General features: G+C 40.5%; 1 protein-coding gene across 2 annotated transcripts in view; it reads right to left on the bottom strand.

The window, feature by feature from the left end:
* TLE1 (TLE family member 1, transcriptional corepressor) overlaps window positions 1-14408 on the bottom strand; it is a 92246-nt gene extending 77838 nt beyond the window's left edge. Inside the window, exons 1-4 of one of the 2 annotated variants that reach the window (XM_074953200.1) lie at window positions 13665-14408; window positions 12585-12685; window positions 10599-10662; window positions 10449-10493 (exon numbers count right to left, since the gene is read on the bottom strand). In XM_074953200.1, the coding sequence (XP_074809301.1) occupies window positions 10449-10493; window positions 10599-10662; window positions 12585-12685; window positions 13665-13688 (234 nt within the window). In that variant the 5' untranslated portion in view covers window positions 13689-14408. The remainder of the gene's footprint in view (window positions 1-10448; window positions 10494-10598; window positions 10663-12584; window positions 12686-13664) is intronic. The other variant, XM_074953201.1, reaches the window with a different exon arrangement.
* Window positions 14409-14681: the final 273 nt, after the last annotated feature.

Here is a 14681-nt window from a genome sequence, read left to right as displayed (position 1 = left end):
TGTTAGTCTCTAAGGTGCCACAAGTCCTCCTTTTCTTTTTGCGGATACAGACTAACACGGCTGCTACTCTGAAACTTTTCCAAGGACATCTGTGATTCGAACAAGTTTGCGTACTATACATGAAGTCTCTCCAGACATAAAGTTGTGCAGGTGGCAGACAGAGTTGGGCAGATGGCAGAAAAATAAAGTTATTCATAGAAAGTGTTGCAAGATGACCATTTGCAAGACTCCCATTGACTTCACTGGGACCAGGACTTGACCCTTAGTGTGGCTTATCAAGAGCATACTCTTATGTATTCTTTGTAAATCATGAAATAGCAAAAATAATCTTTTACAGGAATTACTAGATTAAACCCACTTTAGAGTAAGTAGTCACTAATATATTTCAACTGTTACACCAGAATTCTATTGTAGGACAAAAGCAGCTTTAAAAAAGTAAAAACAAAAAAGCATGTGAAATGTGGGCATACAAGTGATAAAATCTAAAAGAAGAAAACTGGTCCTATTGTATCAAGTCTTTGCCCGGTAGACCAAAGCTAATTAATTACATTTAGAAGTGGCCTTAAAAATAAATTTAGTGACTAATCAAGTTATCCAAATTTATCCTGTTTATAAAAGGCATCCTAGTGTGTGACAAGGTTGGAACTAGTATCTTAAAGAAAAAACCACACAGACACACACACGAGGACAAAAATTATAGACTGTCAATTCAAGTTTACAACAGCATTAGAAACTAAATTTAAGTACTCTGCCTTCATTTGTACTTCCCCACTGGAAGGCCAATCACAGCACTGAACTTCTGGATGAAGGAAAGTACTTCCAGCCATTTATACTGTGTAACCCTAACCCACCAGGGAATAAAGGTCAATGTTGCACTCTTGGTCATTACTGAATCATTTGAGATGATCTGTGGAGAGGATGAGATGAAAATCGAAGGATGTGAGAATGTTGCAAATGGCTTGACCTCAGACCAATTTTCATCTCCATCTGTTAGACAGACGTGGATAAAAGCTCTTTATGGGACTCACTTGACTGTTTTAAATCCAGGCTGGAAACCAGGAATCAGTTAAACATTGCATTAATAATAAAAAAAATAGTTTCACACATCACAATTCTGTTTACAAATTTTATTCTTCATCAGTCAAAGTTCAGAGGTATGTATTTTCTCATATTCCTGCAGCATTGCTGAAAAAGCAACACAGTACACATAGTGAAGCTTTTGTGCTTTTCAAAAAATCAAGATCCTAAAAAACAAAAAAATGTGTTCATAACTCGTAAGAGGCACTTCCAAACTTCTTAGTTTCCAGTATGCCTGCTAAAAAATTGTTATTTAAAGACACTAAAAAATGCTAGTTGCAAATCTTTTTTTTTTTTTTTTTTACACCTATAACAAGCTGAAAACTTAAATCATTTGAGGCTTTTTAATATTTAAATCTAACACTCTATGAACTCTGCTGTTCATAAGCGTTATTGAATTCAGGTTGAGCATTGAGATAAGCATATATTATTAATAAGCATTTATTTACAACTAATACAGGCCCTTGTTTTGGCAATGGCTGCAAAAAGAAAAAAACATGAAGACAACATGCCATTTAAAAGTTGAGGCCCCCACAGTATATCAATGTCAAACAACAGCGTGTCAAGCTAAGATTCAATTCAGGTAAGTGCCACTGCCAAATTTTCTTGTTCCCAGACGTGCTTTAAGATTATTTTATTGCTTAAAATTTAATTTGTTCCAACTCGCGTCTCCATGACAACGTTGGCTAACCCTGCAAATCATTTGGGTAATTGGATATCTTATCTTTCTATTGCTCTCAAATCGAATGATTCTGCTAGAATTGTAACAGCCAATCAAATTTACAGGCCCCCTGAGTAATAGACTCAGAAAAGTAGCCACATTCATCTCCTCTTTACAGCCATATTAACCAGTATACGACAAACTGTAGAAGTCAGCTTTTAAACTATATTTTAACATTATAAACACTGTCATTACTAATGTTCTCACCAACAGGAGGGATGAGGTTTTTTACTCTATGAAAGGAAAACTATCTAATAAGCAGCAAAGGGTAGTAGTTTCAAATAAAGGGAACAATTCCTGTATTTGGGGCAAAAGCCAACAGTTTAACATGACAGCTAGTAAATGTTGCTCCGCCTCTGCCCCGGGTTTGTATCTGTGCTCACTTTAAATCACAAGACCAGGCAGCCACAAGATTATGAGAGTAAACCTCGGAAGATGACATCCTCACATTTGCTTTAATGTTTCCCCACTGAAAATGTAGGGTGCATGTAGTTTGTTTGGGAAGTAAAAATATCAGGATCTCTATTTAAGTCTCAAAGCATACTATGTATGTTTCACAATGCAGAAAATTTACATTTTTGATTCCAGACCCTAGGCTACATTTTTCTGAAGCCTCTCAGATGTCAGTTTAAGCTACAGGAAGGCCAAAATATTCCAAAGTAAGTATATATATGATGCACAAGTCAACTGTTATATTTATCAGATGTGGGTTTGGACTTCATTCAACTTTAAAGTACAGTCACTGGATACATTTCACTTTTCCAATTCCAATTTTCTCTGTAATAGCACAGGGAGCTGCTCTGCAGCAGCTATTGACCAAGCACTGTAAACAACTGCCCATCCCACTTTCAGCTGTAAATGCTGTTGAACCCAGGCCAACTGGCAGGAATGAGGAACACTTTAGCATCTTGACAACAGCCTTTCGCACATCTTTAGTATGTCAGGCCTCTTTTTAAATTACGCTTAACAGAAGGACACTTATCACCACATCTCCCTTCTAATCCAAATTTTCATCATGTCCCACTTCATGAATTCTGACTTAACACTCAGGACTTACGCACATTCACAGAAGCCCGTAACTAGCCTTTCAGTTCCACTGTTTTGTTTCAATATCTAGCCTCGAATACACATGCAAGTTTTCTTAGGTCTCATAACTGAATAGATGTAAAACGAAGCTTCGCCTCTGGTCAACTGTTTATCACCAAATTCTCTTCTTGAAGCACCAATTCCACCTAGTTGTCACTGTCCCCTCCTAGGAACAAGAGCATCTCCAAAGCCATCCAACATGCATCCAACTTAAAAGCGCAAAGAACCTCAACCACAAACAGTCCCCCCCCCTCCAAAAAAAAAAAGGGGGGGGGGAGATACAGTATCTCCTTCAGCTAGATGCTGGTGGCTGCAGTTAGAATCTCTACTTTCTATACAGCATTTGATTCCCGTTGATGCTGGTCCTTTACATTAAGGCCCTTCCTTTATAGGAATTAAAAGGACCGAGAACTGACATTTTACTTCCATCTGCCTTTTCCCTCTTGGACACCTTGTAACTACTTTAAATCTTACCCATTTTACACTGATTGTAGCCAGTTCTAAATAGCCTGTCATCTTTAGTAACTCTTTCATGTCTACCCTATGCTTATCATAGAATCACAGGACAGGAAGGGACCTCGAGAGGTCATCTAGTCCAGTCCCCTGCACTCATGGCAGGACTAAGTATTATCTAGACCATCCCTGATAGGTGTTTGTCTTGACAAGTAGACCTGGCCCATATACCAGTCTACATAGTCATACCCACACACATGCACCAATGTGCACGAATGCCCTCTGAAGCTTCTATAGAAATTTCCTGTATCAGGAAGTAGCAATAAAAAACCCAGAAGTGTTGCACAGCTGGGGAGGCCTCAGAGTTTTTCAAGTTAGATCATGATCTCTTTAGGCCAAATAAGCACTTTTATGGTACCTAGAATAATAGGTTTTGGATCTTGATCGAGGAGGTCCTTTGGGTGCTATCAAAATCCAAATAAAAGATTAGAATGCTGGTGCAGTTTGGATTTCAGTGGAATAACTCAGACACAAAGTCATCAGATTTGAGGATCAAGAGAAGGAGCTGCTTGGAGTTAGTGTAACATAAGGAAAAATTCACACTCATACCACAGAAACCAGTATAGCCATCCCCATGTACATCAAAGTATAAAAATAAACACACAGAAAGTCTTTACTGAAAGGTATGTACACTAATTATGCAACTTTTATACATTTACACAGCAGAATGACAATATATTACCAAGGGGTGTTGCAAATTTAATAACCAATTACATTTAAAGAATAAAGATTTTCGGGCATTATTAATGGTACCAAGAAAGAAGCTAAGTGAAATGTTTACACTGGCCATGTTCCTTTAACAAGGAGTTAAATCTTTCAGTTTAGCATTGATTTTGACTCTAGAAACATGTGGATTTTAATACACTGATACCAATAGGTCATGCATGTGAATGTTGCCTTAAGCTACTGCAAACATAAGACTCCATGGGCAAGAGCGGCAGTATTGCAGTTTACCACATGGAGAATACCTGAAATCTTCCATATTCTATTTTACAGAACTACCCAAGCTAACTAATTTCCATCATTTCTTTTAATTAAGCTAAAAATAAAACCTTAACGGGATCTACTACAGGGCAGAGTACAACGATTGGGTTTATCAGAAGATAAGCACTTCTAAAACAATTTTAGAACTAGGCAGACTTAAGCAGATTGTGTAAAACCCAAAGCTTCAGTTATAGATGCCCTTTCCTTATCCTGACCTCCCAATAGCTGGGTTTTTTTCATCTCATGTGCTTAATACCTGATCAAGATGCAGCTAAACAAACAGACCCATTCTGCTCCCCTTCTCCTAAACGGAAAGCTATCTTTTTGTTTTCACTCACTAATCCATAGAAGTTTTTCACATGGCACAAATAGAGGCAGCAGCATTTTGTTCTCTAAATCAATTTTCTCCTCAGCCATCAACTAGATGTTCCGGCACAGAGAAAGAACAGTCCTTCCCTTCTAATTCAAAAATCCATACTGCCATTGCCCTTGCAAACTGCTAAACAAGCAGTATCGGCAATTCACTTGTGTTCTGTAATATATTTACTGCAAATCCCAATGGCTTGCCTCCTAATGCAGTTTTCTATTGTGTCTATTCTTGTCAATACACTGACTGGTCACCTTACTTGTAAGTTACTTTTTGACCAACTGTTTATCCAAGACATCAAAAAGCTGCAAGAGGAACAAAATCATCAGTTGGGAAGAAACTCAGTTTGCAGCCCAATATCTTTAGCAGCTTAATTACTACTTTGCCAAAGATGTTTTGTTTTGAAACACCTACCAGAAAAGTACAGGCCACATTCCAGGATATAACACAGGCATATCCCTGGTAAAAATTTTGTTTTATAATTTAGTTATTAACACCAGTTTACTTAAGTTTGCAAGGAAATTGATGAATCAAAGTACAGGTAAAGCTGTGATTAGTTCTGTTTGTGTCAATGAAGGCTTGCTGCATTTTCTTGAAGTTGGCTTAGGTGTTCTTTTTTAAAAAAAATAAAAGTTTCTCTTTTACTAACAAATGGATTGCTGAATTCTTAAAACGTTGTCTAAATCAATTTTTTCCCTGAATTGTCAGCTATTAAAATTAAAGTTACAGCACACTTACGATTTAAAAATGAGCCATTTGATTTTCAAGGGACACCAACTTGAAAACAAAACAATTTTCAGTTTCTTCTGCTTCCAAATGCACTGCAGATAAGGGAGACAAGCCCCATGGAAAGCTTGCTACCTTCACATTGTTAACTCCGTACAGTATTCCAATTCCCACAGGCTGCGTCTGTATTTAAACTGTAACCTCTCTGAGACAGGGACCATCTGTTTGTTTCATGTTTGTACAGCGCCAAGTGCCATGGGGTCCTGGTCCACGATTCCTTGGTGCTAAATTTATCTGAATAATAATAAAGTACCCATTTGTTTAACTTGTGTTTAAATCTGGTCCAACTGCCGAGACTAGTTAAAAGGACTGCAGTAATGGTGTCTGACAAAGTGGCAAGCTACCTACTTAGAAACGATGAAGACTACCAGTTCATTTAGCACAGTCCACTGAATAACTGACAGATAGTAGTAACTACATCACTGACCTGGGCAAGCCAATGACCAAGAGGTGAAATGTTCTGTCTCATTACCAATCCTCTCAGCTGTCTAGTACCCAGAGCTCAGATTGGGTATACAATGATGACTGCGCTCATTTAGAAATGTTGATGGTTCTTTTATATATTAATCATATTTGTAAAGTAAATACGACATTTTGAGAGGGGAAGAAAGTCATTATGATCCTATCTTGATGTTTCCTTTAAGACACAAACAGATTCTGTGTATCTTAAATTTCCAATAGTTAACAAAGCCACTTAATGTCGTCATTACACAGCATCAAAATCTTTAGGAAAAATTCATAAAATTATTGACTCCAATAATTAAAATGCACTTAAGAAAAAAAGGCAAAAAATTAAATTTATCTTTAAAACCCTTTCAACAATATCACCATCCTATTGAAGAGCTGCAGAGAGCCAAGTAAGCCTCTTAATTCTCCTCTATTTAACCCACTCCTGGAGATCGTGATGTTCTAACGAGATAGTAAAAGACTTGGGTCTTGAATAAAAAAGTGATTTCACATGACAGACTGAATTAAGTGGACATTTAACTCTTGTACTATTGGTTAGTGTATATGCAGTTAAGGGTTTTATTATTTTGCAAGAAGAAAGGCAACAAGCCAAGGAAAGTGGAAAGACACATTTGCCTGAAGGCAGGTCAAAGATCACAACTCAGAGACCCACTTGTCAATTTTAGGATGGCAGAAACTCACCACACACTGTAGTAGTTGATATAACTTTGTCAGTGGCTTCAAAAGTGATGGCTCTCTCTTTGGCTGCCTGCCACTGAACAAAAGCTAATCTTACACCTAAACAATTTGGACATTAAACACACAGGAAGCTTTATCTCCTGACTTATTCCAGAAGACGACAGACATGGCTGATGAAAATAAAGAGACATTGCTCTAATACCCGATGACAGCAGCCCTTCAAGTATAATATGGCTATTAACACCCGACAGACAGTATGCCTCGGCGCCAGCAGCTGCAGTGCGTCCATTGCTGGCCATGGATGTCACAATAGGAAAGAACTGAGAATGAAAGTTAAGATTTTAAAAAAAAAAAAATGCCTCCCCGACATTGGAATGTAATGTCCTAAAGAGTATAAAATCTACATGCAATTCAAGTCAATATATCCTGAACATCTTCTCACCTCTGCTACACACAGCCAAACACTAGTTGAGAACAATTCTATAGGGGGTTTTTTGTTTTGGTTTATTAAATTTTGTTTTGTGTTTCTTCATTTCTATTTATTTTAATGTGGATACCTATAAAATAGCATAAAAACCTGTATTAAACAATGTAAGGAATCTAATGTAAGTGTACCAAAAGGTAGTTCATGCCAAAAACAAGAAAGGAAGCTACAAACTGAACAGTGAAGATAAATATATTTAACACACACTGCTCACTAAGCACGGTCCGTGCTCCAAGGCTGAAGTAAGGCACAAGTCCTGGGAAAGGCATATGTAATTAAAAACTACTGTACTACATATGCACATGGGGCAGAGTAAAGGCTGTGGAGGCAACCTTAACTTTGCCATTTCCTGACCTGCGTGCATCACTTTCTAACTTAAGCATTCTTTTAATGCAGTACATTTTAGAATATTTACTTTTTAAAGGGCTGTTTATACCAACATTCAAGCCTTTGTGAATTTATTCCAGACAATTTATTATAAACTCCTGAATTAAAGATAATGGAACTGTTGATACAACATTAACACATATCTGTGCAACACACCAGCTTTTACACGAAAAGACACGCTATAATTACATCACTTTTTATTTGGGTGACACTTTTATTTTAACACTGGTGCAGCACTTCACTGTGTGAAGTGCCACTGAAGTAGTATAAAAAAAATTTATCAGACCAACGCTCTGAAGGGCTTCACACAGAGCAAGGGTAACATCTACACAGGAGACAGGCCTTCAGAACATTAAAGCTTGTTCAATGGAAAGTTTCCCCATCACTGCATTTTTCTGTAACAAAGATGTTGTCAGAAATGACAATTTCTTGTGTCCCCTGATGATGCCTTGCTAGCATTTGGTTATAAGCCATAAAGCAGGAATAATTTCAGCCTGTCAGGAGTCTAGCTAATGCCCAGTTTCCCCCTAGAGAGAATTCCTGTCAAACGTAATGAGAGCTCCAAAGGCCCTCTCTACAACATAATGAGCACTTAGGCCATGCTGGTGATCAGCCAGCAAAAAGCATCAATTTGAGGCTGGCTACACCCTAGGGACTAGACGTCACCAGTTTTAATAAGAATTATGATTATTATCTACCAAATGCCTCCATAGTATTTGAAATTTAGAAGGATGTTTTTCAATTTAAGACAATTTATACTGAACTGTAACAGTGCTATTTTGCATCTCTGTAGTTTAGTTCTGAATTTGAGGCTTTAAAGCAGTGGTTCTCAAACTTTTGTACTGGTGACCCCTTTCACATAGCAAGCCTCCGAGTGTGACCCCCCTTATAAGTTAAAAAAACACTTTTAAAAATATATTTAACACCCTTATAAATGCTGGAGGCAAAGCGGAGTTTGGGATAGAGGCTGACAGCTCGTGACCCCCCCCATGTAATAACCTCACAACCTCCTGAGGGGTCCCGACCCCCAGTTTGAGAAACCCTGCTTTAAAGATTCTACACTCAAGTGGAAGATTGGATATGGAAGACATAAGAACCCACTAACACTAAAGCAGCTTATTTTCTTGTCAATTTTCATTTTTTGGATTCCCATGCACTTCCCAAGTTTGTTCTTTCATCCCTAAGATTATGATTAAACAAAAACAGACATTAAAAATCACAATATTAGGCACACCCAAAACATACTACCTTTCCCAGCTGGACTATTGCAGGTTATAATACATTATTTCATTTATTTTAAAAGTTTCTATGCTATATCACCACAGCAAACAAACATTACACACCATTTATATGTAATCATTAAAGCCTGGCAATACACAGAAGCTATGGTCAATGTGGAAATATGAGCTCTGAAGTTCCTTGATTTTGTGGACTTAACTTTAGAGTGACAAAGGTTAACATTTTTAGTGCATTTATACACTAAATGCATGTTCTCATCAACTGTTCCATTATTTTAAATCCATCTACAGGATAGTTACAAGAACTTTTGATCCTATTATAAGTTTATGTAATACTTGTAGCAGAAGAGGTTTGCCTTTAGATATTAATTTTATCATAACTTATCACCAAGTCACAATACACCAGTAAGTTATTTGAAGAAAACGAGTTTTTTCCACTGAGCCCAAAATAGTTGCCTGAAGTAAAAAACTGACAAGGTTCCAAATTTAAGTTGCAAAAGAAAAAAAAGAAAAAAAATTCATTCAGCTCTAGATCTAATCTTCTCCCTACAAAATTCATTGTTACCTCAACACAAAGTTGTCATATTTCTGTATTAGTCAATACTTCAAATTTAAACAAAATACATCTCCAACGGAGCATGTAAAGCTACACATCTAACTCCACATTACCAAATTTGATATTTTTCAGGGCATGATACTTTAAGAAAAAAAATATCAAAGAGTTCAGAGTTACAAAAACAGAATTCAGCTCTGAAATATACTTGCTTAATGAAAGTCTTTGAATGTACTGAAGATCTGAAACCTGAACTAATCAATTTCTTTGCTGTGCCCTAGCCGGTCAGCCATGCTCTTTAATTTAATGAAACAAGAGTTTTAGATGAAATAGCACATATACATCAAGAAAGAATTGTATTGTTGCACTTTGAAATGTGTCCAACTGTGCAACTTCATCTAATGATAATTTTTTTAAGAGGCCATCGATTTCTGAAAGACTTATTGTACCAGCATCTTGATGAAAAAGTGAATGTCAGCATATCTACAGAATACTTACACCCTACCATTAATGCTTTCTTTGGCAGACAATGAGTACTCAATTGAGGGTCCTCTGGGCTGAGCAATCATTTAGCTTTTCTTCTCTTATGAGGTCCTTAGTGCCTTGTTCCAGTTCAATACCTCTTTTTATTCACCATTATAGTGGCCATAAGTGTGAATTTTATGGGAACTTGCAAACTCAGTCATAAGAATTTTCCAAGTCACTAATCTTTTCATACTTTTAAATTGCTAGGTTTTCAGCAACTATCAACATAAGCTACAGACTGACTGATACAACAGATCTAGGGGCTGTACCAAAAAAATCTATTTCTTTATAAACCATTTAACTCAAGTGTCTTTGTTTACAGAGACGAGCCATTTCCTATATATTTATCCACATCTTTCAGAACCAGCACCAACAAAACCATTCTGTTCTGCAGACCTTATTTGTCCCATCATTTTATATTAGGTAGGTGAACAATGTTTACTAGTCACAACTATGAATCAATCCACTCTGACAAAGTGCACTAATTCAAATATAAATCCAAAAGCTGCATTTTAATACCATAAACACATTACAAGTTGGACTATAAATTTAGTAGTTATGAACTTAGATGAACATCTTACCTGTTTATGCATTTCAATGTTTAATCCATAGGACATTTCATAATACTGCAAATAAAGGAAAGTACAATTTAAAACCAGCATACGATAGTAAAGTAGTAGAAAATATTTGCTGTAATAAACCCAAAGGAAAAACAAATCTTTTATACTTACCATCACATAGTGCCTCTGCATTTCTGTCTTTTCACTTGCCAGTTTCTCACATTCCAATTTAAGGCTACAGAAATAAAACAGACACTTTAATGTAAATGTTATGACAGTTGTTTTGACATCTACCTGCCCTATTTGCACTTTGATAGCTTATTAGTCCTTTCCCTTCAATGTAGATACCATAAACTTTAGCCTGGTATAACAGAAAAACTGAATATGAATATAAAGAGTACATAGCATCCAGCAAATCAGATCAGACTCATTTTAAATACATACTAAGTAAGGCTTTAATATCAAAACACTATGCTTAGGGTGATTACCAAAAATTGTCACAACCCCCAGACTATGATATTGCCTGAATTCACTATAGTTTAAATATGAAGTAAAAAGATCTTTCTAGGTGACAGGAGTTAGTGTACCAGAGTTCAACAACATAACCACAGTAGAAGACTCACCTGCATTTCAGTTCTAAACCTTTACTCCAAGAAGTCTCCTGATTTTGTACTTAGCTATTTTGCCAAAGCCTTGAAGATGTATAGCCTTTGAGCATTATTTAGAATTTGATATGCCTTTTCTTTTTATATATGTATGACAACAAAAATAAAGTAAAGGAACTGTAGTTTCAAATAACCTGTACCCTTACTACTCCAACAGCTCTAATTAAAACAAAATATTAAATACCGTTTCTTTGTAATACGGACTGGTAACTGACTTTTTTTAATTAAAGAAAATAGTAAACAATCTATCAAAGTGGTTGGTGTGCATGCTCACCTTTTTTATATATAACAGTACACAGTTTAAGTTTTGCCATTTTTAAATATAAGAGCTATCAAAAATAGGCTCCGGAGGCCTTGATAAGTTGGGTTTTATCTGTATAGATAAACATTATATACACACACAACATCATGAAGGCCTAATCCAAACTTCAAAAAGAAGGAAATTTGTACTTGAAGCCTTCTATTCATCTCTGCTCAGCCATAGGATACAGCTACACACCAAGGGACACATTCCCTGTTAATGCCAAAAGTACTGTCTATGCAATGAGGGAGAAAATACACCCTTGATATCTGCAGAGACCTCAGCAATAAGCACAAGAACTAGCAACATAGTTGCCAGCTTCAAGGATGACATAGCAACCATCACTCAAATCTACCAAACCAGTGAAATTCACTTATCTGTGGTAGCACACTAAAATACTTGTATGCTTTTTTAAAATCCTTATTTGCTCTTTAAATACTGTTTATTTTCATTTTTATATTTTTGCATTAATCTTGTAAACAAAAAAGTGCAAACACACTACATGAGAACTAACCCTAACATTTTCTGCTACAGAGTTAGGGTGGATATTCTCTCAGAATACTTTGCATTTATGTAGGTTTTGCACTTAAGGATCCTACCAAAGAGTTAAATTTCACACTCCCACCCTGAATATTTTACAGATGGTCACGAACAGAATATTAAGTGACCGAGCTGGGCTTAGAACCTACTGGTCCCAAACTCAGTCACTCTCATTTTCACCACTAGACTCCACTGCTTCCTACTGAACTTCTAGCTCTTATTAAAAGCTTATTTCAACAGTGCTTTGGTACTGGAATGCAGGAACATGAGGACAAAGGCACCCATTGACCTGCTGTTCTGAACACAGCCAGTTACAAAATTCCCAAGAGCAAATATTGACAGTTATTGTGAAGCACTAAAAACCACACAGAAAAAAGTTCATCTGAACAGCAGCAAAACAGGCTGTGAAAACAATGGCAAGGAAAGAAAAGGAGGAGTGAATGACAGGGTTTAACTGCGACTCCACACGCCACCATCTGGACGCGGATATAAAACACCACTTCTCCCACCAGCGAAAGTGGAGACAAGAAAAAAAGAAACACACCCCACTGAACAACATGTTGTGCACTAGCCTGAATCCTCAAATGCAGTATGTGCCTGAGGCCTATGGTGCAGGAAGAATTGGTTATGAACAGAGCATGCTGCACCCACCTGTGATACTGAGCTTGCAGGAACTGAAACTCCTCTTTGATCCGATCCAGAGACTCTGGAATAGTAAATTTAAAAGGCTGACCTGCAGCCTGGTGCGGTGTCTAGAAAGGCCAGCAGAGGAAAAAGCAAGCACAAGAAAAGAAAAACGTTTCAATAAAAAACAGTGAGCAAGGCCCTAGGACAGGCATGAAAAATAAGCTACTTCCACTGTCTGCACAGCTCACTTGTTAGGAACCATTCCCCAGCACCATGCCACCCTACACTCCAACTGGGGCACCTCCAACAGCAATGGGTCCCACACTCATAAACATCACACCCCAGAAAAGAGAGGGAGCTTAATTCCAGCACAGGGTACAATAGGAGAACGCTAGGGAAAGGGGGAAGAGACTTGGGGACCCAACTCATCCCTCAACGCGGTCACTATTACTCACCACCCCTCTCCAAAAAAAAAAAAAAAAGTTGGTTTTCACTCCACCCCTGGGATATAACTCCACAGGGATGGGCAACAGGATCCACCCCAGCCCTTTACACTTGTCACTACCATACCAGGGAAACTAGTCGGTGCTAACTCCTCCCTGCGGTAAAATCACGTGCGGAGGGAGGGGGGCAGCACATATCCTGTCTCTGCTCCAGGCAGAGTTTATTTGGCCGCAACTGAAGAAGGGGGAAGGAGCCAACCTGGCGGCGAGGCGAAGGAGAGTCCCGGCCCCGCCATTGTCATTTATATGCAAATAAGTTACATATTAAAACAAAGGGGCGAGAGGGAGAAGGAGCCCCTCCCCCAGTGCCCTCCAGTACACAGGCCGGGTCCATGGTCCGGGAAAGGGACACACGGGGAGCAACCCAGGAGAGGGCAGGAGAGCCAAGAATTTGCCCCGTGGCCTGTTGCGGGCCTGTCGCTCTTGGGGCAGGAAGCCCTGGGGCCCGCAGGCCAGAGAGAGAGGTTGGCTGGGCAGGCAGGAGTAGGAGCCACTCACTCAGCAGGGCAAAGGGCAGCAGGGATCCCCTCTGCCATAGCGCTCCTGCAGGGCAGGCAGGGAGGGGGTGCCGCGAGGGTAGCCCGGCCCGGGGGTTACTTACGGGATGCCGGCTCTGGGGGAACATGGCTCTGGCCGCCGCTTTGCTCCTTTGTAGCTCAATTCTCCACTCAGTCCCCAACTTTAGATCCCGAGCCCCGAGCAGCCCCCGCGGGCAGACGCCGCCGCTCAGCGGCCCGGCCGCGGCATCCTCCTCCCGCCGCCTCCTTTGTTGTTGTAAGGCTGGGGGCTCAGCCAGCAACGCGCCCCCGCCGCTTTCTGAAAAGTCACCGGCAGGTGTCGGCTCCTTGGGCGCGTCGGCCCCAGCCGGTCCCCAGGCCACGCGGCTCCGCTGGGCGGGGGTGGTGCAAGGCGGGGGGTGGCTGCTCCCCTCGCTGCCCGACCTCCTCCTCCTCCTCTGGCCGCTGCTTCTGTCTGCAGAGTAAATAATCCCCTTTCGCAGGCTCGTAACTTGTGCAATTGTAAGACCGGAAACTCCGAGCGGAGGCGACTCCTCTCCCCACAGCTCCTGCCCGCGGGGGAAATCCAGGCCGGGGCGCGGGCGGGCTGGCACCGGCGGGACACTCAGCAGACGGGGGCGCAAGAGAAAGTCCCCAGCGAGCGCCGCGCTGCTCCCGGGCGTTGGCGAAGGGGCCGGCGGCAGAGCAGCGGGGGCCGGCTCCCGCGGCACGTGCACCGCGGGGAAGGGGAACCACGCACCGCGGAGACTCCTCGGGCCGTTGCAAAGAGAGGCACCAACACCCACGCCCTGGTCCCAAGCCACCCACCCCCCGGCGGGACTAATCAAAGGGCAGCTCCTCCGCGCACCACCGCCACTACAGCCTCCTCCGGCCGGGCGCGCATCAGGGAGCAGCGACTCTCACCAGCGCCCCGCAAGCGCCGCGCGCAGCAGCATCCTGGGCTCTCCCGAGCCGGCGCCTCGCCTCGCCTCGCTCACGGCCGGGACAAAGTTCTCTCCAGCGCCCCGAGGTGACACATCCAGATACCGGCGGCTGGGGGGGGGGGGGGGGAAGCAGCCCCGCAATTACAGCCGCCCCGCCATGGATAATAGTGCGCAGTA

This window comes from Natator depressus, chromosome 5 (genome assembly GCF_965152275.1).
Source record: "Natator depressus isolate rNatDep1 chromosome 5, rNatDep2.hap1, whole genome shotgun sequence".
NCBI classification, from domain to species: domain Eukaryota; kingdom Metazoa; phylum Chordata; order Testudines; family Cheloniidae; genus Natator; species Natator depressus.
Note: the sequence above shows the minus strand (reverse complement) of the source record. Positions and strands in the feature narration are given on the sequence as shown.